The following is a 21981-nucleotide window of genomic DNA, read 5'->3' on the forward strand; positions in this document are numbered from 1 at the left end:
TGGATTTAAAAGACGCATGTTACCATATCCTTATTTATCCGGTGCATCAACAGTTCCTCATAGTGGCAGTGACGATAGAGTGACGATAGAGGGAAACATTCGTCACCTTTAATTTCAGGCTCTTCCATTTGGCCTCTCTATGGCCTCCAGAATTTTTACAAAGGTAGTAGCAGAAGTAGCTCATTTATAAGGAAGGAGAACATCCTATTCCTGCCCTATTTGGACGATTTTCAAATCATAGCAAGCTCCCAGCAGGATTGTGTGAGGGCAGTTCAGAGGGTGACAAAAATTTTGGAGGATCTAGGATGGATTATAAATCTCAAAAAGTCCAGAATTGTGCCAAGGACTCGTCATCGTCAAGTGTTTCTGGGTCTTTTCCTGGATTCGGTGACGCAGAGAGTCTTCCTGACTGAGGAGAAGATATTACGCGTCCATGCACAGTTGCAAATTTTGCAATCTGCCCAAGAATTGACTGTCCGGAAAACTATGTCGGTTCTGGGGTCCCTGACCTCCTGCATTCTGGCGGTGGAATGGGCCCAAATTCATACTCTTCAACTACAGAAAGAAATACTCCTATCACTAAAGAAGACTGGGGGATCTTTGGACTCAAAGATAGTAATTTCCAAGAAAACATTAAAAGATCTGTCATGGTGGGAAGACAGCATAAAATTTGAGTCTGGGGATTCCATGGAGTTACCCCGATCCAGTACTGATAACAACAGATGCCAGCCCGTAGGGATGGGGAGCGTATTTTTTAGATCAGATCATTCAGGGTCAGTGGTCCGCCATGCAGAAAACATTCTCCTCAAACAGAAAAGAGCTGCTAGCTATAAGACTGGCTCTGAAGACAGCATTACCCTTTACTCATCAAAAACATGTCAGGATAATGTCGACAATTGGTTTGTGGTAGCCTACGTAAATCATCAGGGGGGAACAAGATCTGTTTCCCTTATGAGAGAATCAGAACTGTTGTTTCAGAATGTGGAAGGGAAATTCGGTCATCTTTCTGCACTCCACATAAGGGGCCAGGAGAACTTCCAGGCAGATTTCCTGAGCCGTCATCAGTTGAGACAGGGGGAGTGCTCCCTGAACCCTTCAGTCTTCTCAGAGATGGGAAATCCATCAATTGACCTCTTTGCCACCAGAGAGAACAGAAAGGTAGAGAGATTTTGTTCTCTCAACCCAAAAGAATTCCCAGAGGAAGTGGATGCCTTTCTTCAGAAATGGAACTACCCCTTGGGCTACGCCTTCCCCCATTCCAGCTTATTCCACTAACCCTCAAAAAGATCAGGGATGAGGGGGCAAGAATAATTATGATAGCCCCCTTCTGGCCAAGGAGAGCATGGTTCTCTCTACTGAGGTCCATGTCAGTCTGGATCCTTAGATCCTTCCGGAGATCCCAGACCTTCTGGTGCAGGGCCCAGTATGTCATCCAAGTGACAGGGGTCTGCACCTTACGGCCTGGAATTTGAGAGATCATTGTTGATTAGACACAGGTTTTCCATGGTTCTAGTGTTTACTTTACCAAGAAGCAGGAAAGCTGTGACAGTTTCTATCTATAATAGGGTCTGGAAGAAATTCCTAGTTTTTTCAGGGATAGAGGCAGGCGCTTTGCCGTGTGAGTTTCCAATCATTCATATTCTGGAGTTTCTCCAGAAGGGGTTGTCTATGGGGTTAGCTAAGAGCACCCTTAAAGTACAGGTTTCGGCCCTTTCTGCCCTCGGGGGGAAGAATTTTGCCATTGATCCAGTGAGAGCACCCAGGTTTCCCCCCTGGGATTTAAACTTAGTGTTAAATGTTTTAACTAGGGAACCCTTTGAGCCACTAATGTCCTGTTCAGTAAAGTTTCTTACCTTTAAATTAGTTCTGTTGGTAGCACTACCCACTGCGAGGAGGTTTAGCAAAATTCAAGCTATCTCTATCAACCCTTCTTTTATGTCCATTCTAGAGGATAGAGTTATTCTTAGACCGGACCCACTTTTTTTTTTATCAAAGGTTCCTTCCAAGTGTAACAGGCTCCAAGAAATAGTTCTTCTATCCTTTTTTGCTAAACCCAAAAACCAAGAGGAGAGGGGTTTCCACTGCCTAGATGTGAGGAGAAGCTGTCACGGTCCCTCAGGTGTCAGGAAATCAGAGAGACTGTCTGAGCGTGGAGGACTCTAACAGCCTCCTTGATTTCTCTTAATTCAGTGTTGATAGGGTTATGACTACTTCCCTTTTCTCAGCTGTTGCTCAGTGGTCATCAATTCTACCCTTTATAGTCTGACCCCACCCTTCTGACTATGCGGTAGATAGCTTCATTAGGGTTTGGCTGAGCTGGTGTGAGGTCGTCTCTGGTGTTCCTGTTCGTCCATCTCTACAGAAGTTAAGTGTTGCTTTTTTTGTGTTTGTTATATTCCCTGTTGTTTGTATCTGGGCCTGAGACAGAGACTTCCATTAGTCCATCCGGGGAGGAATGGGTTGTCTCTGGTCCTTACCTTATTCCAGGACCTTATAGAGAAATCAGTGCCTAGGTTGCATAATATGAATATTTCCTACCTTTAAGGTCTATTCATATTGATAGGTAGTCAGGGCCCGGATTAGGGTTGTCTAGGAGGTGACCTGTTTCTTCCCTAGTTTCCAAGCCCAGTTCCCTTCCCTCCTGTGTTCAGTGTGGAGTTTCCCTCCCACACTGATTGTGACAGAAGCCTTTTTTTTTGTCACAAATAAGGGTAAGGTGGCCTCAAAAAGCTCCCTGGCCAGGTGGATTAGGACTGTTATTTCTCTGGCCTATTCCTTTTCTGGGAGTTCTCCTCCTCTATCTCTGAAAGCACATTCTACTCGTGCAGTTTCTACCTCTTGGGCTGAGAGGGCTAATGTCTCTATCGAACAAATCTGTAAGGCTGCCACGTGGTCTTCTACTTCTGCCTTCTATCGTCACGATCGGCTTCAGCTAAATCCTGTCTCTGATCTTCTGTTTGGGAAGAAGGTTCTGGAAGCAGTTTCCCACCCTTAAGGAAGGGGTTTCTCTGTAATATCTCTCTGTGGTGCTGTTGTGGGGGAAGGGAAAAGTGATTACACTCACCGGTAATCAGATTTTCTAGACCCATGACAGCACCCTTCCTTATTCCTTCCCTGGTGTTCACGTTTTTCTGGTTGAGTTGTACAGAGTGTAGCAAAAAAAAGTTATTACGTGATTGGATAAACTAACCCAGGTTGGAGTCACTCTCATGCTCTGTAAACTACTGAGGTGGGAGAGAGGCTCCACTTCTTTATTCTGCTGGTTTCCTGTCCCTGGAGGCGGATCATCTCTCTGTGGTGCTGTCGTGGGGTCTAGAAAATCCGATTACCGGTGAGTGTAATCATCATTTTCCATACTCATTAAACAGTTTTTTCCAGTTTGCATCAACATCTTTTATAGCAATTCATGAAGATAGCTGTCATTTACTAATGTTTTTGTATTTCTTTTACCTTTATTGACCCTATCTTCCATTCTGGTCTTTCGTCTCATGACCATGTCCATGTCCATGTACCTCTTTTCTATTTCCTGTGATGTCATGTCCATAAAGGGTTAGTGATAGGGGAGTGGCTATGTAACTAGCAGGGTGGGAGGGGCTATAAACTAGCTGGGTGTTGTTAGGGGAATTGTCAGACTGTATTGGGACACACCAATTTTTGAAGTGGGAAGATAAGTCTTTCCAGTATTTTGAAATCTTTATCCTTGGAGAAAATATGAGAGATACGTCAGATAAAGGAGAAATGCATCATGGGTTTGATTGGATACAGGAACAGGAAGTGCTACATACAGGATGGAACCAAGAGTGATTTATTACATGGTGGAAATGGGCCAGGAGAGTCCAAATTGAAAAAAAAAACATGAGGAAGTTGTACATTAGGTAAGTGTCACGACAGAGGGTAGGGATAAGTGCATCCCTAAACTCCACCTAACCCCTATCGCTGCCTACTTGCACGGCCCGTCCTAACCGACGGCGTACAACTTGACGGCAGTCCCTCGCTTAGATATGTGCAGGGGCCTAAGAAGATAACAGAAGTACAGTAACAGAGTCAGACAAGCCAAAGTCAAAGCCAGGAGGTCACACAGGTACACAGGGAGCAATCCGGTAACAAAGTCAAAACACAATCCAGTCTGAAGCCAAGAGGTCACGTCAATTCCAGGGAGGTCACAAGGTTGAGGTCAAAAACAGAGCCGAGGTCCAAAACACACAGAAGGCACAATACAAAAATGCTGGTGAGGGTAGCAAGACCATTCACAGGCATCCTGTGGCCAGCAGGCTGCCTGTTTAAATAGCAGAACAAGTGAGTCTCATGACGTGGCCAGCGTCACGTGACCCAAGTCCAGCCCAAACTATCTGAGCGGCGATAAATTGTGATCAGCGCTCAGTACCTCTTTCAGCAAGGAGGATGCCGGCCACGCTAAGGAGGCATGCGCGGCCAGGTCCTCCCCGCCCCCTGCTCCCCATGGAGACGAGGACGCAGGCGGAGTCCTCGCTCCTGCACAGACGCGGGATGCCAGTGGCGCCACAAGAAGGAAGTTCATCGTCGGCTCCCCGTTTCAGTACCCCCCTTCCACGAGGGGCCACCGGACCCATAAATACTAGAGCGGGTTTTTTCGGGTGAGTAAGATGGAACCTTCTCACCAGCCTCACAGCATGCATCTCACTAGCCGACACGCAAGACCTCTCCTCAGGATCAAAGCCTTTCCAATGGACCAAATATTGCAGAGAGTTCCGGACCTTTCTCACATCAATAATCCTAGAGATCTCGAATTCTGGTTGACCGGCCACCTCCACTGGTGGTGAAGCTTCCTGTGAAGGGGATACAGGCGACACATACTTTTTAAGTAAAGACTTGTGAAAAGCATTATGGATACAAAAGGAGTCGGATAATCTTAACTTAAAAGATACAGAATTAATAATGCCCACAATCTCATAAGGCCCAATGAACAGTGGTGCAAACTTATTTGAAGGTACCTTCAAAGACAAATTCTTGGTGGACAACCACACTTTATCACCCAACCCTGTGGCCAGCGTCACGTGACCCAAGTCCAGCCCAAACCATCTGAGCGGCGATAAATTGCGATCGGCGCTCAGTACCTCTTTCAGCAGTACCTGCACAGATGCGGGATGCCGGCGGAGCCGCAAGGAGGAAGCGTGTTGCCGGCTCCCCATTACAGTAAGCAACTACATGATCCTATCTATTAAAAACCATAGCAATCCTGGAAAATCCCTTTAACCCCTTTGGGACACAGCCTTATTTCACCTTAAGGACCAGGCCATTTTTTGCAAATCTGACCAGTGTCACTTTAAGTGGTGATAACTTTAAAACACTTTGACTTATCCAGTCCATTCTGAGACAGTTTTTTCGTCACATATTGTACTTCATGACACTGGTAAAATGAAGTAAAAAAGATTCATATTTATTTATAAAAAAATACCAAATTTACCAAATATTTGTAAAAAATTGCAAATTTCCAAGTTTCAATTTCTCTACTTCTATAATACATAGTAATACCTACACAAATAGTTATTACTTTACATTCCCCATATGTCTACTTCATGTTTGGATCAATTTGGGAATGATATTTTATTTTTGGAGGATGTTACAAGGCTTAGAAGTTTAGAAGCAAAACTTTTTCAGAAATGTTCAAAAACCCAATTTTTAGGGACCAGTTCAGGTCTGAAGTCACTTTGTGAGGCTTACATAATAGAAACCACCCAAAAATGACCCCATTCTAGAAACTACACCCCTCGAGGTATTCAAAACTGATTTTACAAACTTTGTTAACCCTTTAAGTCAGGGATGGCCAACCTGAGGCTCTCCAGATGTTGCAAAACTACAACTCCCAGCATGCCTGGACTGCCAACAGCTATCAGCCTACAGCAGGGCATGGTGGGAATTGTAGTTTTACAACAGCTGGAAAGCCACTGGTTGGCCATGCCTGCTTTAGGTGTTCCACAAGAGTTAATGGCAAATGGTGATAAAAAATTTTGGCAAATTTTTCATTTTAATAAATTTTTTCCAGTAATAAAGCAAGGGTTAACAGCCAAACAAAATGCTATATTTATTGCCCCGATTCTGTAGTTTGCATAAACACCCCATATGTGGCCGTAAACTACTGTACGGGCACACAGTAGGGCGTAGAGGGAAAGGTGCGCCGTATAGTTTTTGGAAGGCAGATTTTGCTGGACTGGTTTTTTTGACGCCATGTCCCATTTGAAGCCCCCATGATGCACCCCTAGAGTAGAAACTCCATAAAAGTGACCCCATCTAAGAAACTACACCCCTTAAGGTATTCAAAACTGATTTTACAAACTTTGTTAACCCTTTAGGTGTTCCACAAGATTTAATGGAAAATAGATATACAATTTCCAAATTTCAAATTTTTGGCAGATTTTCCATTTTAATAATTTTTTTCCAGTTACAAAGCAAGGGTTAACAGCCAAACAAAACTCAATATTTATGGCTCTGATTCTGTAGTTTACAGAAACACCCCATATGTGGTCGTAAACCGCTGTACGACAGGGTGCAGATGGAAAGGAATGCCATTTGAAGCCCCCCTGATGCACTCCTAGAGTAGAAACTCCAAAAAAGTGACCCCATTTTAGAAACTACGGGATAGGGTGGCAGTATTGTTCGTACTAGTTTAGGGTACATATGACTTTTTGTGAGGCAAGGTAACAAGCAATAGCTGTTTTTGGCACCGTTTTTAATTTATGTTATTTCCAACATTCATCTGACAGGTTAGATCATGTGATATTTTTATAGACCAGGTTCTCACGGATGCGGCGATACCTAATATGTATACTATTTTTTTTATTTATGTAAGTTTTACACAATGATTTATTTTTTGAAACAAAAAAAATCATGTTTTAGATTCTCCATAGTCTGAGAGCCATAGTTTTTTCAGTTTTTGGGCAAATATCTTGGGTAGGGTATGATTTTTGTGGGATGAGATGACTGTTTGATTGGCACTATTTTGGGGTGCGTATGACTTTTTGATCGCTTGCTATTACACTTTTTGTGATGTAAGGTGACAAAAAAAGGCTTTTTTTACACCGTTTTTTTGGGGTACATTTTACGGTATTCACCTGAGGGGTTAGATCATGTAATATTTTTATAGAGCAGGTTGTCATGGACGCGGCGAAACCTAATATGTATACTATTATTTATGTAAGTTTTACACAATGATTTCTTTTTTGAAACAAAAAAATCATGTTTTAGTGTCTCCATAGTCTGAGAGCCATAGTTTTTTAAGTTTTTGGGCAAATATCTTGGGTAGGGTATGATTTTTGCGGGATGAGATGACTGTTTGATTGGCACTATTTTGGGGTGCATATGACTTTTTGATCGCTTGCTATTACACTTTTTGTGAATAGCTTTTTTTACACCTTTTTTTTGTGTATTTTTTAACGGTATTCACCTGAGGGGGTTAGGTCATGTGATATTTTTATAGAGCAGGTTATTACGGACGCGGCGATACCTAATAATATGTATACTTTTTTTATTTATGTAAGTTTTACACAATTATTTCATTTTTGAAACAAAAACAAAAAAATCATGTTTTAGTGTCTCCATATTCCGAGAGCCATCGTTTTTTCAGTTTTTGGTCTCATTTTTTGCGGGATGAGGTGACGGTTTGATTGGTACTATTTTGGCGTACATACGACTTTTTTTATCACTTTTATTACATTTTCTGGGAAGTAAGGTGGGCAAAATTTCAATTTCATAATAGTTTTTAATTTTTTATTCTTATGGCGTTCACCGTTCGGGTAAGGTAACATGACCGTTTTATAGATCAGGTCGTTATGGACGCGGTGATATCAAACATGTGTAGGGAATTTTTTATTTTTTTATTTTTAATCAGTGATAAATGTGTTTTTTGATTTTTACTTTTTTTTCACTTTTTTTTTTTTTTTTTTGACCCAGATCCACTTGGTTCTTGAAGATCCAGTGGGTCTGATGTCTGTATAATACAGTACAGTGCCATATATAGTGTACTGTACTGTATTTTCACTTTACAAAGTCTGATTAGACTTCTGCCTTTAGCAGAAGTGTAATCAGTACCATGGACAGCCGGACGCCTGTGAAAGCGTCCGGTTGCCATGGTACCCATCACTCGCTGCCACAGCAGAGCAGTGGGTGATGGGGAGGGAGGGGGGGCCCCCTCCCTCTCCCATCGGAGGCTGAAAAGGCACAGCAGCCCCCGATGGGAAAGGGAGGGAGCTCCCTCCCTCTTAACCTTTTCCATACAGCGGTCCCTATGGACCGCGGCATGGAAGGGGTTAAACGCATGGCATCTGTGCCAGCATAGATGTCAGGCGTTTCGAGCAGAGTGTCAGCAATGCGCTGACACTCTGCAAACCACTCGGCCATCCTGAGAGAGGGGGCGGGCGGATGATTGCATGCCTGCCCAACCCCCAAGCACCGCCCGCCCCGGCACCCGCCCTCCCTGCCGCACTCGTGGGGATCAGAAACTTCAGAAACTGCAGCAAACCGCAGGTCTGAATTGACCTGCGGTTTGCTGCGATTGCCGACATGGGGGGGGGGTCACAGGACCCCCCCGTGCATCTAGTCAAGGTGCCTGCCGGGCGGTGGTTATCGGAACCATACAACATGTACCAGGACAACATGACGTACCGGTACGTCATGTGTCCTGGAGAGGTTAAGGTGTATCCCGATACAGTCTGACACAAGCACTAACTGGACAGTGTCAGTGTTGGCGGGGGCTGGTCTTTTTGACCTTTTGACCTATGTACTCTTTAATAGCTCCTAGTAGCCAAATGGTACCATTTTTTTGTGCGTTTTGGCTACTAGCAATAGCTACCTGTAACTGGATTATGCTTTACCTGTCACTGTGGAGAACAGTAAATGTTCTACTCATTGCTAACCTTATTTTTTTTGCCTTTTATAGGTTTCTTATCAGGATGTTACTATTCCCAAATGGTTGCCACTAAAAGCTATACATCCAGTGGATTATTATTCATCTTATACCAAAAACTGCACTGGTAACTTTACAAGCCAAGAGATCCGTGACATAAGAGCTTATTATTATGCTATGTGTGCAGAGACAGATGCTATAATGGGTAAGTAATAGCTAGCTATGCACTGATATTGGTTACCACTCCATATAAAGCTCTGTCCACAGGAGGTCTCGCATATATTGCTCAGATATGTTACAAAATGAAAACAAAACATATACAGCAAAACAATAGGATTGATCATGCTGATTATAATGATACTTTTGTTATGTCTGTAGGTGGAACTGTTGCCGAGATATCAGAGATTTTAGTAATATGCAAATGAACTGGTTCAAGCAGTTCACTCACGAAGCACTTTCACCACAGCAGCATAGGAACAGTTCACAAACTGCGCAGTTTCAGAAATACTGCCACCCAAAATCCAATAATCATCCCTTTTTGCAGCTCTGATAAATCGTCACATTTACCCATGAAGGCAGCGAGGGATATGTGTGCAGACAGCCTATCAAGCACCTTATATACCCGCCAAGCCAGATCACCACACGTGACTTCCTTCATGAGCTAGGATGTCGAAAGTAGGAAGTGGTCATAATAATGTGACTTGACCACGTGTAATGATAGTGGGCACAAAAGCGTATGCTGAAGGCCCACCATGGTGTCATTGAGCATGATGGGAGTGGTAGTACGTTTATTCTGCCCCCTTTTCTCTCCCCCCTTTCCCCTTTTTCCTATTAACTTGTGTGCTTATTTACAGTGATTCTGAGGTAATTTAATAAATGATTTTGATTGGTTCCTGGTTATCTACCTGTTACTGAGGCACCTGTTTTCTGCCAGCATTTGATTGGTGGATAAAGTTCTGGGGCGGGAAATTCAAGTATTTATAGATGGTCCCAACAGGTCCGGAGCTTGTCTGCCATGGAGCCTGGGAGAAGAGGACGTCGCGTGAAGCCCTGGTGGATTGCCGGTGTAGCTGCAAAAGAGCTATTGTGCTGTGCCGGCATTAACAGGTAGAAGTTGGAGCGAAGAAGCGGCGGCAGAGAGAAGTGTAGCGGCGGCGGCTGAGAGGACATTGAAGGTGGCACTGAGTTCCGGAGGTTCGGGACAGCTGAAGGGAGAAGAGCCAAAGTGTTCCTGTCAGCGGGGGCTGAAGAAAGAAGAGCGGAAAATAGAAGGACTCACCGGTTGGATAGAGGAGCTCCTGAAGAGGCTGATCCAGCGCGCCGAGTCAAGAGGAGGAGAGGCAAGGCTTTAGCGGTGCTTGGCTGACGGCTCGTCAGCCGAAGATGGAAAGGCAGGACCATGTGACGTCACTCGGCGCAGTGACGTCACAGAAGATGCGACGGCGTCAACGAGGTAATCAGGGAGGGCTTCTCATAGCGCAGAAGAACAGGCCTGGGTTTCCAAGAGGATTAAGAGACCGAGGAGGGCGTATTCTCCGTCAGAAGCAGGGAGCAAGAAAGGTGGCAGCGTGCGCTCCTCCCCTAGATGTGCGGTATCGCAGTCTGGGGTTTTGAGTAGAGCACCGCAGCCGGCCTCCAGCACACCCAGCATGGACCCAGGACCAGAGCTAGGTGAGGAGACATGTGGGCAGAGCTTGGCTTTGCCTACCAACATAGGGATTAATGATAATAGATTGCTGCTTAGCTTAGCTAAGCTATTTTCTGAGTGGGCTGCAGCTAGTATGCCTGCTCAAGTGGATCAGCCGGCAGCAGTGTGGCGTGATTTTCCAGCTGCTGCAGGAGCTGATAATTTAGTTTTAAACAAATCACAGAATACGGTATCACTTGATAATGGGGTTGGGATAGGTGAAACTTGCTTAAAAGAAGCTATGACTTGTGACGGCTCTCATTTGGGGTTTCATTTGTCACAATCTATGAAGGAAAAAATTTGGAGAAGGGAGTATGTCGATATTTTGTCGTTACTTCCTTCCACCAAAGAATCTTTCAAGATTGAGAAGAAAGTGTTTGAAAAAGATGATGACAGAAAGAGGGCTGTGCCAAGATCCTTTAATAATTGGCTGCAGGCCCTTTTAATCTATTCTTTGATATTTTGTGCTAAACATCCTCAAAGTTGTATTGGTTTCTTTCAGCATATGGATTCTATTTTGGAGGCTTATCGTAATTTCGGTGGCCTTGCATGGTTTACATATGATGAAACCTTTCGCCAGAAGTTGGCAGTACACAGTATTATGACTTGGGGTTCTAAGGACGTTGGTCTTTGGCTTAGCTTGATGTTGCCACAGAGAAGTGGTTTCCAAGCTAAGCCAAATAATTCAGTGGTGTCTGGTGTGATTATTAAGAAAGGTGTTTGTTTCGCATATAACGAATCAGCTTGTAAATGGCTGAGTAATTGTAGATACCGGCATGAGTGTTCATTTTGTTCAGGTGCGCACCCCATGTTTCGGTGTTTTAAAAAATCAAATCAAGTCACCTTACAAAATCAAAACACCAGAGAATTTTCCAAAAGCTCAGACGCCAGTGAAATGGGAAAGAATGCTTCCATGGTTAGAATTGTTTCCAGACCGACTGAAGGTGGAATTAATCCTTAAGGGTTTTATTAATGGTTTTTATGTTCCAAAATTTGCAGGTAAAGGTTGTGTAATTCATGATAATTGGCCGTCAGTCAAAAGGCACTTAGACATTGTTGAGACTAAGATTCTTAAATAGTTAAAGGACGTTCATTATGTTATAGAGCTATAAGAGAGTCGTCCGCCGCCCCCCAATAACAGCCGTGGCCAGGCCCATTCCCATCCCCCCCTCGACCCCCCCCCCCGCCCCTTTTCCTGCTTCAGTAAAACATATAGTGCTATGTCCAGAATTGATATTGCCCTGGCCAATAGCGAGATGCTCGATTTTGCCTCAAAAATGAAATACGAGATCCATGGAATCTCGGATCATTCACCGATCCTATTAGTTGTGAAGATCGGGCGACAATCTGCCATCATTAGACCGTTCAGATTGAACAATCACTGGTTAACCATAATAAACGACACAGAGGGAATAAATAAGGAACTCGCACAGTTTTGGCAAGAAAACATTGGCACAACGCATATCCACTTTGTGTGGGATGCTATGAAGGCATATATACGTGGGTTATACTATGGCAAAATAAAAAAAAGGAAAACAGAGTTCTTTAAAGAGGGAAAAAGTTTGGAAGAAAAGGTTGCATATTTGGAGGGTAGGATTAGAACAAACAACGATGAGAATATGCGGGCTAAGTTAAAATCTGCCAAGGACCACTATATAAATTTCATGAGGAAAAAAGCCCAGAATCAATTATTCTTCCAAGGTTATGAGCACTTTTGTGAAGGAGGTACCCCGGGTAAACTACTTGTCTCTATAATAACAAATCAAAAGGCCCCTCAAAAGATTATACAAATTCTGACAGGTGACGGTCGGAAGCTGGAAAACGCAATGGAAATTGAAGGAGAATTCGTAAAACACTTCAATAATCTCTATCGCTTCCGAGCTGGATGATACGGGACTAGCATAGAAGATTTCCTGGAACAAATTAAGATCCCAGCATTGTCGGACTCGGATTCGGCTCTCCTGTGCTCCCCCATTTCCTTGGGGGAGCTACAGGAGGTTATAAAGGGAGTTCGGGGCTCCTCGGTTCCCGGGACAGACGGGCTTCCGTTTGGTATATATAAGAGCCATGCGGGGGTCCTTCTACCCGGGTTATTGCAAGTCCTGAATGAATCCAGCAATTGTGGAAAGTTACCCCCGTCTTTAATGGAGGCAATTATTACATTGATTTTGAAGAAGGGGAAGGATGGAAACAAAGTTGAGGCCTATCGACCTATATCTCTGCTCAACGCAGATTATAAGATAATTGCAAAAGCCCTTGCAAATAGGCTAAAAAAGGTAATAACTGGTCTAGTCCATACAGATCAGACAGGGTTTATCCCCGGGTGACAAATCCAGACCAATGTACGTAGGACCTTTTTGAATGTCCAGATGGGGGGGGGGAGGATCGCTCCATCATGTCTTTGGACGCCGCCAAGGCATTCGACCCAGTGGAGTGGTCCTTTCTCTGGCGGATCATGTATAAGATGAACCTGGGCCAATGGACCAGTGGCCAGAATTAATATTAATGGAGTGATTTCCCCTGCTGTCTGCCTACAGCGCGGGACACGGCAGGGTTGCCCACTTTCCCCACTCCTTTTCGCAATCTTTATGGAACCCCTTGCATGCGGGATCCGAGCTGAGCAGAGTATTGTGGGATTCGGGGGTAGGGGGGCAGAGGATAAGATTAGTTTATATGCGGACGACGTACTGCTCTATTTGAATGATGGATGGGGAAGTGTCCCACGCATCATGCAAATAGAGGAGTTCGGAAAGGTCGCCGGGTCTGAGATAAACTGGTCTAAATCCGTCCTCTTCCCCCTGAACCGTGTACCTCCTCAAAATGATTTAAAGGTTAGAATCATCTCCCCATTGGACCACTTAGAATATTTAGGGATAAAAATTGGTAGTTCAACTAGGGAACATAATAAATTAAACATTACCACCTTGGTTAATAAAGTAAGGGAGAAGGTTAGGGTCTGGCAAGAATTACTGCTTTCACAGGTTAACAGAATTGCATTGATCAAAAGGATTCTATTGCCTTGGATATTATATGTGGTCAGTTCCTGTCCTGTCTGGATCGAAGACAGCGTTTTCAATTTGATCGATAGGCTGATTAACGATCTGATATGGGGCAGGAAAAGGGTCCGCATCAAGTTACAATATCTGTGCTTGGCTGAAATAAATGGCGGCCTTGGCCTCCCCCACTTTCAAGGTTATTATCTGTGTTCACAGTTGCAGTGGTGCATTAATACGGGGGATGGTTCACTAATATCCTATATTGCTGGACAACAGCAACAGCCTATACAGAATATATTTAGCATACTGGAATCTGGATTTCTGGAACGTGAGGGACATACCCTATCGGCCTAATGTTACAGAAGGTGTGGAACAAAACAAAGGCTCTTATGCAGGTCACACGTGCCTTGGAGTTTACCCCGCTATGGGATAATCCCTCGTTAACAGAGTTTTTTTCCCTAAATGAAAATAATTACTGGATCCGGAGAGGGATTATGTTGTTGTCACATATATGCACTAAGGGAAAAATGAAACCAATAGGGGAAATATTGCATGAGACACCAATCACCGCGTTAGAACACTATAGATACGCTCAATTAAAACACGCATTAGCATATACGCTTAAAAAAACTTCTCAAATAACAGGCACTGAGCGACTGTTAGTTTTCTGCTATAACTCAGCAGGGAAAAAAGTTAGGGTTTCACAAATTTATAGGAGATTAATAGAGGAATTAAGTACTGTCACTAAATTTAAAAGTCTAGACAAATGGGAAGCGGATGTAGGGGAATGTAACCCACTTCAATGGCGGGAAATATACCAAAATATTAAGAAGGCCTCCCTTTCTAGACAGCACCGTTTGACACAATTTAAAATAGTACATCGACTATATGTCACTCCGAGTCTTTTAGCTAAAATCTATGGTAAAAAGGGAAAATAATTCTGCTGCCTGAAATGCTCTTTCACTGCCGCAGGTCACGTTCATATGCTGTGGGGCTGTCCGATTATTAAGATCTTTTGGCATAGTATATTTCAGGGGCTGGCGGCAATAACTGGAAATAGGCCATACTTGGACTTTTCCCACCCGAGTTCAAACATAAAACACCCAAAAGTGAGCAGATTTGCTGGTTGAAGGGACTTTTATTGGTCAAGATAATAATCCTCCGGAACTGGGTGAAGGATAGAGCCCCCACAATACAAGAGTGGCAAAGTTTAATGTCAAGAGTAAAAGAATTCGAGCTCATGAAATGTAGCGGGGAGAAATAACAGAAACAGATGTATAGTCGGGCTGGAACTGATGACCCATTACTATTTGATCTATAACCCCTAAACAATACCTATAATTGGAGTAACTCGAAAAAGGGATCTGTTTTGTGTTGGTACAGGAGATACCCAGAATGAGGGCGTGAGTCGCCCGCCGCCCTTTGTGGCAGCCAGGCCAGCCATAGTGGGGGGGGGGGGGGGGGGAGGGGGGAGGAGGTCTGTTTGATATGGGAGATAGGAGATTGGCACCAATTTGGGGTGTCTCGGTCTTGATGTTCGAGTGTCTATGTTGCTATATGGTGCTGACCGACTAGGTCTTCATTTTCTCGTTAGAACCCCGACAGTAAGCACACAAGTGGGGCTAGGCACCAAGAAATGTTTAAGGAAATGTACTTGTGCTATGTGCGACTTTTTTTGTCTATATATATTTTTACATTGCTTTTGTTCAAAGAAAATCAATAAAGATATTTATTAAAAGAAAAAAAAAATAGTTAAAGGAAGGTAGGGTAGCTGGTCCTTTTTGTTTCCCCACCTTTTACTGATTTTAGGGTTTCTCCTTTGGGTATTGTTCCAAAGAAGAATCCTAATGAGTTCAGACTAATACATCATTTATCCTATCCAGCGAAAGAATCTTTGAATGATTCATTGGATAAAGAGATAGCGTCAGTATCTTATACATCTTTTGATGACGCTGTTTCTTTAATCCGTTCAGTTGGGAAAGGGTGCTTTATGGCAAAAGCTTTTCGCTTGCTGCCGGTGGATCCAGAAGGCTTTAATTCTTTAGGTTTTCAGTTTAACGGTCAATTTTTCTTTGATAAATGTTTGCCAATGGGGTTCTCTTGGTCTTGTTTTTATTTTGAATTGTTTTCTTCCTTTTTGAATTGGGTTGTGATAAAAGAGTTGAGTTCAGTTAATGTTCTTCATTATTTAGATGATTTTCTGTTTGTTGGTTCTTTTTGTAATTGTTCTCGTTTATTAGAAGGTTTTATACAGATATGTCAATATTTGGGTGTTCCGTTGCAATAGAAGTCAGTATGGCCATGTCAAGCGATTGAGTTTTTAGGTATAATAATTGACTCAGTGAACATGGAATTCAGGCTTCCTATGGAGAAAGTTGAGAAAGCCATTTTATTGATTAGAAAAATAAGTTCAGTGAAGAAAGCTCAGTTGAAAGAAGTTCAGAGTTTATTAGGTGTTTTAGTGTTTGCGTCAAGGATAATACCTGTGGGTCGTGTTTTTTCTAGAAGATTATATATGGCAACGAAAGGGTTAAAATCTCCTTAAGCGCATGTTAGAATTACAAAGGTTTTGAAGGATGATTTAGCAGTTTGGGAAGAATTCTTAATTCATTTCAATAGGCATAGTGCTAGGCAGGAGGAATTTAAGGAAGCAGGTTCGCTAGGTTTATTTACAGATGCTCCAGGTGTATGGGGTTATGGAGTTTTCTTAAGCGGCCAGTGGTCAGCTGAACCGGATTGGAGGATAAAGTTTAGGCCTGAATAAGAATTTGGTTTTGTTGGAATTATTTCCTATAGTGGTTTCTTTAGTCATTTGGGGCAATGTTTTTAGGGATAAGAGAGTATTGATTTTTTCTGATAACAAGGGAGTGTTATTTACAATTAATTGTTTGTCGTCACATCATGAAATGGTCGTTAGATTGTTACGCTATTTAGTTCATTGTTGTTTAGAATTGAACGTTTGGCTTAAAGCCAAATATATTCCTAGTAAAGAAAATGAGATAGCTGACTCGCTTTCCCGCACACAGTGGGAAAGATTCCTTTCTCTAGTGCCGCAAGCGGAGAAAGTGGGAATTCCATGTCCGGAACGGGTTTGGGATCTTATCCGGATATGATCAGCAAGTTCATTCAGAAGTCATTAGCACCTCAGACATGGGAAGAATATTCACTGGCTTGGAAGAGGTGGTATCAATTCTGTATAGTTAGGAATGTTTCTTGTTTTTTGTTTGATTTAGATGCATTTTTTAAATTTATTTGTTCTTTATTAGAAGAGGGTTTTGGTTACTCAGTTTTACATTTATCAGTTTCACGGGTTTCTTTCTTTTTTAAGTTAGCAGGTTATCAGTCATTTTCAAACCAATTTGTGGTGAAGCAATTTCTGAAAGGGGTTAGGCGATCGTTTAAAAGTGTAGACGTTAGACGGTCAATCACATTTGAATTGCTTGGTAGCTTAGTGTCGGTGTTGGAGGCGTGCACATTTTCAAAATTTGAAGCAATTCTTTTTAAAGTAGCTTTTGTCATAGCATTCTTTGGTGCAGATCAGATGGCGAAAGGGACATGGATTAAGTTAGCAATGTTAGCTGAATCACCATTGTGTCCAGTTAGGACAGTATGGGTTCTTTATTTGTTTCTATATTTTGGTTAGGTTTTAGGGGTTTAAAATGGAACCAGATCATTCCAATCCTGAGAGGCGAGTTGAGGTCATTACCCCAGCCAGATGTTTTGATTATCCATGCTGGGGGGAATGATTTGGGGAAAATTAGAACTTTGGTTTTATTAGATCAGATTTCAATGATATTAAATACTGCCTGAAGTAACTTTGATTTTCTCGGAAATTATACCAAGATTAATCTGGAGAGGGGACCAGTTCGGTTTTATTGAAAAGATTAGGAAGAGAATGAATAGAAGTTCAGAGAAATATCTTCCTAAATTAAATGGCTGGTCAGTGAGACACACTGAGTTAGAGGGCTTTATCTTGGGCCTTTGTCGAGACGATTTAGTTCATTTGTCAGATATAGGTTTAGATATATTTAACTCTGGATTGCAGGATATGATTGACAAGGCCGTGGTTTTTAGGGGGGGACATGCGGGTTAGCACCCTCATGTCTGGTGGGTTAGTCACCCAGCTTTGCTGGGGGGACAATTGTGGACTTAATGAATATTTAATGAGTATTTATTTATTGGTTATTTAATTATTCATGGTTATTATAATCATTATTATTATATTATGTAACCCTTAATAAAAGACCACGGCCATTTTTCACCACAATTTGGTTTGTATTTTTTTTTAGATAAGTATTGGTAAAGTAATTGTTATAGTTTAAGTTATTGCTCATATGGCACCATGATAGTGGGCACGGAAGCGTATGCTGAAGGCCCACCATGGTGTCATTGAGCATCATCGGAGTGGTAGTTAGTGATGAGCGGCAGGGGTCATATTCGAATTCGCGATATTTCACAAATATTTTGTCGAATATTCGTTATATTCTACGATTTTTTTTACTCGAAAAATCGGCAAGGTAATGATCGTGTAATATGCGAATTTTAGTGTTGTTTGCAAATTTTCCAATTTTTATTGCGATTTTTTTCAACTTACAAAGAAGATTATAGCACTATATTCGCTAAATTGCTCTATATTCGTTTTTTTCCCGAATATTTGCTATATTGCTATAACTTTGTTTTTTCGAATATTCATAATATTCTTAAACAAGAATATATAGCAATATAGTGAATATTCGGAAAAAAAAAATATTTAGAGCAATTTAGCTAATATAGTGCTATAATCTATAATTTTTTATAGTTGTAATTTTTTTCCAATCTGAACTTCAGATGAGAAAAAAATTACAACTATTAGACAAAGAAGATTATAGCACTATATTAGCTAAATTGCTCTATATTCGTTTTTTTCGAATATTCGCTATATTGCTATATATTCTTGTTTTAGATTTAGCTAATATAGTGCTATAATCTTCTTTGTCTAATAGTTGTAAGTTGAAAAAAATCGCAATAAAAATTCAAAAATTCGCAAACAACACTACTCCTAAAGTCAAATATACTGCAGCCTTCTCATTGGCCCACAAGCTAGAAGCAGGGAGGGATCATGTGTACGGATTAAAAAAAAAAAAAAAGAATATTCGAAATTCCGAATATATATCACTATATTCGAAATAATCGCGAATTTTCGAAGTACCTATATTCGCGATAAAAATTCAAAATTCGAATATTCGTGATCAACACTAGTGGTAGTATGTTTTTTCTGCCCCCTTTTCTCTCCCCCCTTTCCCCTTTTTCCTATTAACTTGTGTGCTTATTTACAGTGATTCAGAGGTAATTTAATAAATGATTTTGATTGGTTCCTGGTTACCCACCTGTTACTGAGGCACCTGTTTTCTGCCAGCATTTGATTGGTGGATGAAGTTCTGGGGCGGGAAATTCAAGTATTTATAGATGGTCCCAGCAGGTCCGGACCTTGTCCGCCGCGGAGCCTGGGAGAAGAGGTCCTGAATTAGAGGGAGTTAGTCACCCAACTTGGCTGGGGGGACAATTGTGGACTTAATAAATATTTAATGAGTATTTATTTATTGGTTATTTAATTATTCATGGTTATTATTTTCATTATTATTATATTATGTAACCCTTAATAAAGGACCACGGCCATTTTTCACCACAATTTGGTTTGTATTGGTAAAGTAATTGTTATAGTTTAAGTTATTGCTCATATGGCACTATGTGCCATATGTGCTTCCTTAGCTTACAGTGACAATATAATAAGGAATTTTGTAAAACTAAACATATTCTGCTGGAAGTACTATTGCTGTCATTTGTTCTCTTAAAACCAATAAAAATATTGTCAGAAAAAATAAATCTCTGTCTCAGCTTCAAAAATCTACTGGGTGCTGGCAAAGGAGGGAGACACTATGGGACAGATCTACTAGACCTATACATGCTGTAAACTTGGCTCAGGCTGGATAATACTTTTGTTGCATGGCTAGACTCTTTTGTGTAAGTTTACACCTCCTATTGGTTGGCTTGGATTGAGACAAGATTTTATGCCCGAATTTTGGTGCAATTTTGGCAAAAAATTTTGTTTTTTCAGCCATGCCCATTTCCTGAGAAGCCAACACCGTTTACGTACTAGGCACAGATTACTTATCTAAAGATGCCCAAAATTTCACAAAATTTAAGTGCAATTTATGCAAAAATCTAGGTGTACTCATATGTAAAAGGAGTTTGTCACCTCCCCCAAGCCCTAAGTAAAGTATTACATGAATAGTACTGCTGCTCATCCGACTCCAGATCACTAATTTATATATCCATACTCATCCCCATTCCTTCATTGTGCACCTGCAAACTGGCACTGGAATATATTGCGAGGACTCATGAGCAGGCACCTATAATGGAGAGAACTCCAGAATGAGTCCTCTCAATGCATTCCAGTGCTAGTTTGTGGGCTCAACTTAGTGATCTGCAATCAGGGGCAGCAGTATTGTTCATTTAGAAGTGCACTTAACAGGGCTCGGGGGAGGTGACACATTCCATTTCACTGATAAATCACAAAGCCCAAACTATGGTTAACCACTGAAAGACCGGTACTATTTTCATTTTTGCTTTTTTCAATTTTTCCTCCCCACATTCAAATAGCCATAACTTTTTTTTATTTTTGTTGTTAACATTAACATATGAGGGCTTATTTTTGCAGGACAATATGCTTTTTTTTAATGCCACCATTTAAGTTACCATGTCTTGTATTGGAAAACAGGAAAAAAATTATTTGTGGGGAAAATTGAAAAAAAAAAAAAAGAAGCTGGACAACCCTTTTAAGACTTCAGTACTCACACGCATATCAAGTTCACATAGAAGCATTGTTTCTTACTGTCCTTTATAAAGAAAAAATTTTCATTTACATTTGCCTTTCCTCAGTGGATCTTCCTTTCCTATTTCACAGACCCAAACATGCATCATTACACAGCTTCAGAAGGAAACCAGTTAGAAACCATCATGTGTCTAGGCTATAAATATCAAAAAGGATGAAATTGCCAAACATGCTGGGAATACATTTTTATATTTCCAATAGTGATTTAAGCTATAGGCTTCAAGTCAACAATCGATCAAAAGTGTAGGTGTTCAGTAATCTCACAATAATCAACTAGCTTTTATGTTTTTTAGTGGGAGCCTTTTGCAATTGGCACATGCATGTGGTATACCACAGGCTTTATCTTCGCCCACAATGACAAAATCAAAGACTGTGGGGGAATATAACAACCTTGTACGCACCTTTTCTGGCATACAAAAGTTGCAAGTGGAAAAATTTACTATGTATTTCCTTCCACCCTCGACACATTTACAAAAAGGGACAGGCACTGGGCAGGAGGAAGTGGACTACAGGTGGGACCTCTGTGGCCCAATTCACTTAACACCATGTGTACATAAGAAACACAATAAACATGCCTCAATGCATTTGCCTTCCAACAGTGTTGTTGCATTCTCTATAGTTGACTTTTTAACCTATTTCTCAGTCAATTACAGGATTACGTTTTTGAACTCTTGCCTTGGTAAAGGAACATGTATGGCTCGGCGCATGCCCAGTGACACATTTGAAGCTGTTGCCCTCAGGAGCTTCTCCATCGCGCAGGCAGTCCGCATGAGATGTCAGATAGCGGAGGGGGGCGGCGGCAAAGAGTTCGGGTTTGGGCAGTTACTTATGCTGGAAGAGGCATGCTTGGGCTCTAAAGGAAGGCGGGCTGGGCACTATACGGGGTAGTTACTGGGCTCCAGAGAAGGATAATAACGCCCCTCTGGGCACCTTGGACACTAATTTGCATAACATAAAAAGTGGATTTTATCGCTAATGAAACCATAAAACAAAAAATTAAGACTACAGCAAGAATATAGGTATCTTATTGTACATGGCAGTAATAACACCTTAATATGCTCAAACCAGGTGACAGATTCCCTTTAACTGCTCCTTCCACCTCCCCTCTCCATAAACTTAAATGAGATTATATAATCTAATGTGTTATTGAGTAGGCAGCCCATCTTGGTCTCTCAAGACAGATTTATCACAGAATTCAGAGAGAATGTAAGAAAGATTATATGTGTATGGGGGAATGGTGAGAGATAGCTGTAGGCTGAACAAGCATTCAGCCAACAGCTATTAAAGGTCCTTAAAATTGGTTCTGTCCTGTTTTGATTTCTGTGAAATAGCATATTTCAGTGTGCAAAGTTTACTTAAAAATGTGCCCACCTCTTGGAATTATGTTAAATTAACAAAAGAGACTATTCTCACTTGTGGTATATGAGCACAACACCGTTGCAGCTATGTACAGTGGTGCTTGAAAGTTTGTGAACATGCTACCTGCGTTTCTCTGTATTTCATCATGACAGGTTTCCATTAAAGGGGTTGTCTCACCACAGCGATTCCT

At 41.7% G+C, this 21981-nt stretch overlaps 1 protein-coding gene across 1 annotated transcript in view; it reads left to right on the forward strand.

Moving 5' to 3' along the window:
- Positions 1-21981, forward strand: part of ARSK (arylsulfatase family member K) — a 181693-nt gene that overhangs the window by 59918 nt on the left and 99794 nt on the right. The window contains exon 5 of the mRNA XM_040421555.1: positions 8912-9083. Within this exon, the coding sequence (XP_040277489.1) occupies positions 8912-9083 (172 nt within the window). The remainder of the gene's footprint in view (positions 1-8911; positions 9084-21981) is intronic.

The sequence above is a fragment of the Bufo bufo genome, chromosome 2 (assembly GCF_905171765.1).
Source record: "Bufo bufo chromosome 2, aBufBuf1.1, whole genome shotgun sequence".
Lineage (NCBI taxonomy): Eukaryota > Metazoa > Chordata > Amphibia > Anura > Bufonidae > Bufo > Bufo bufo.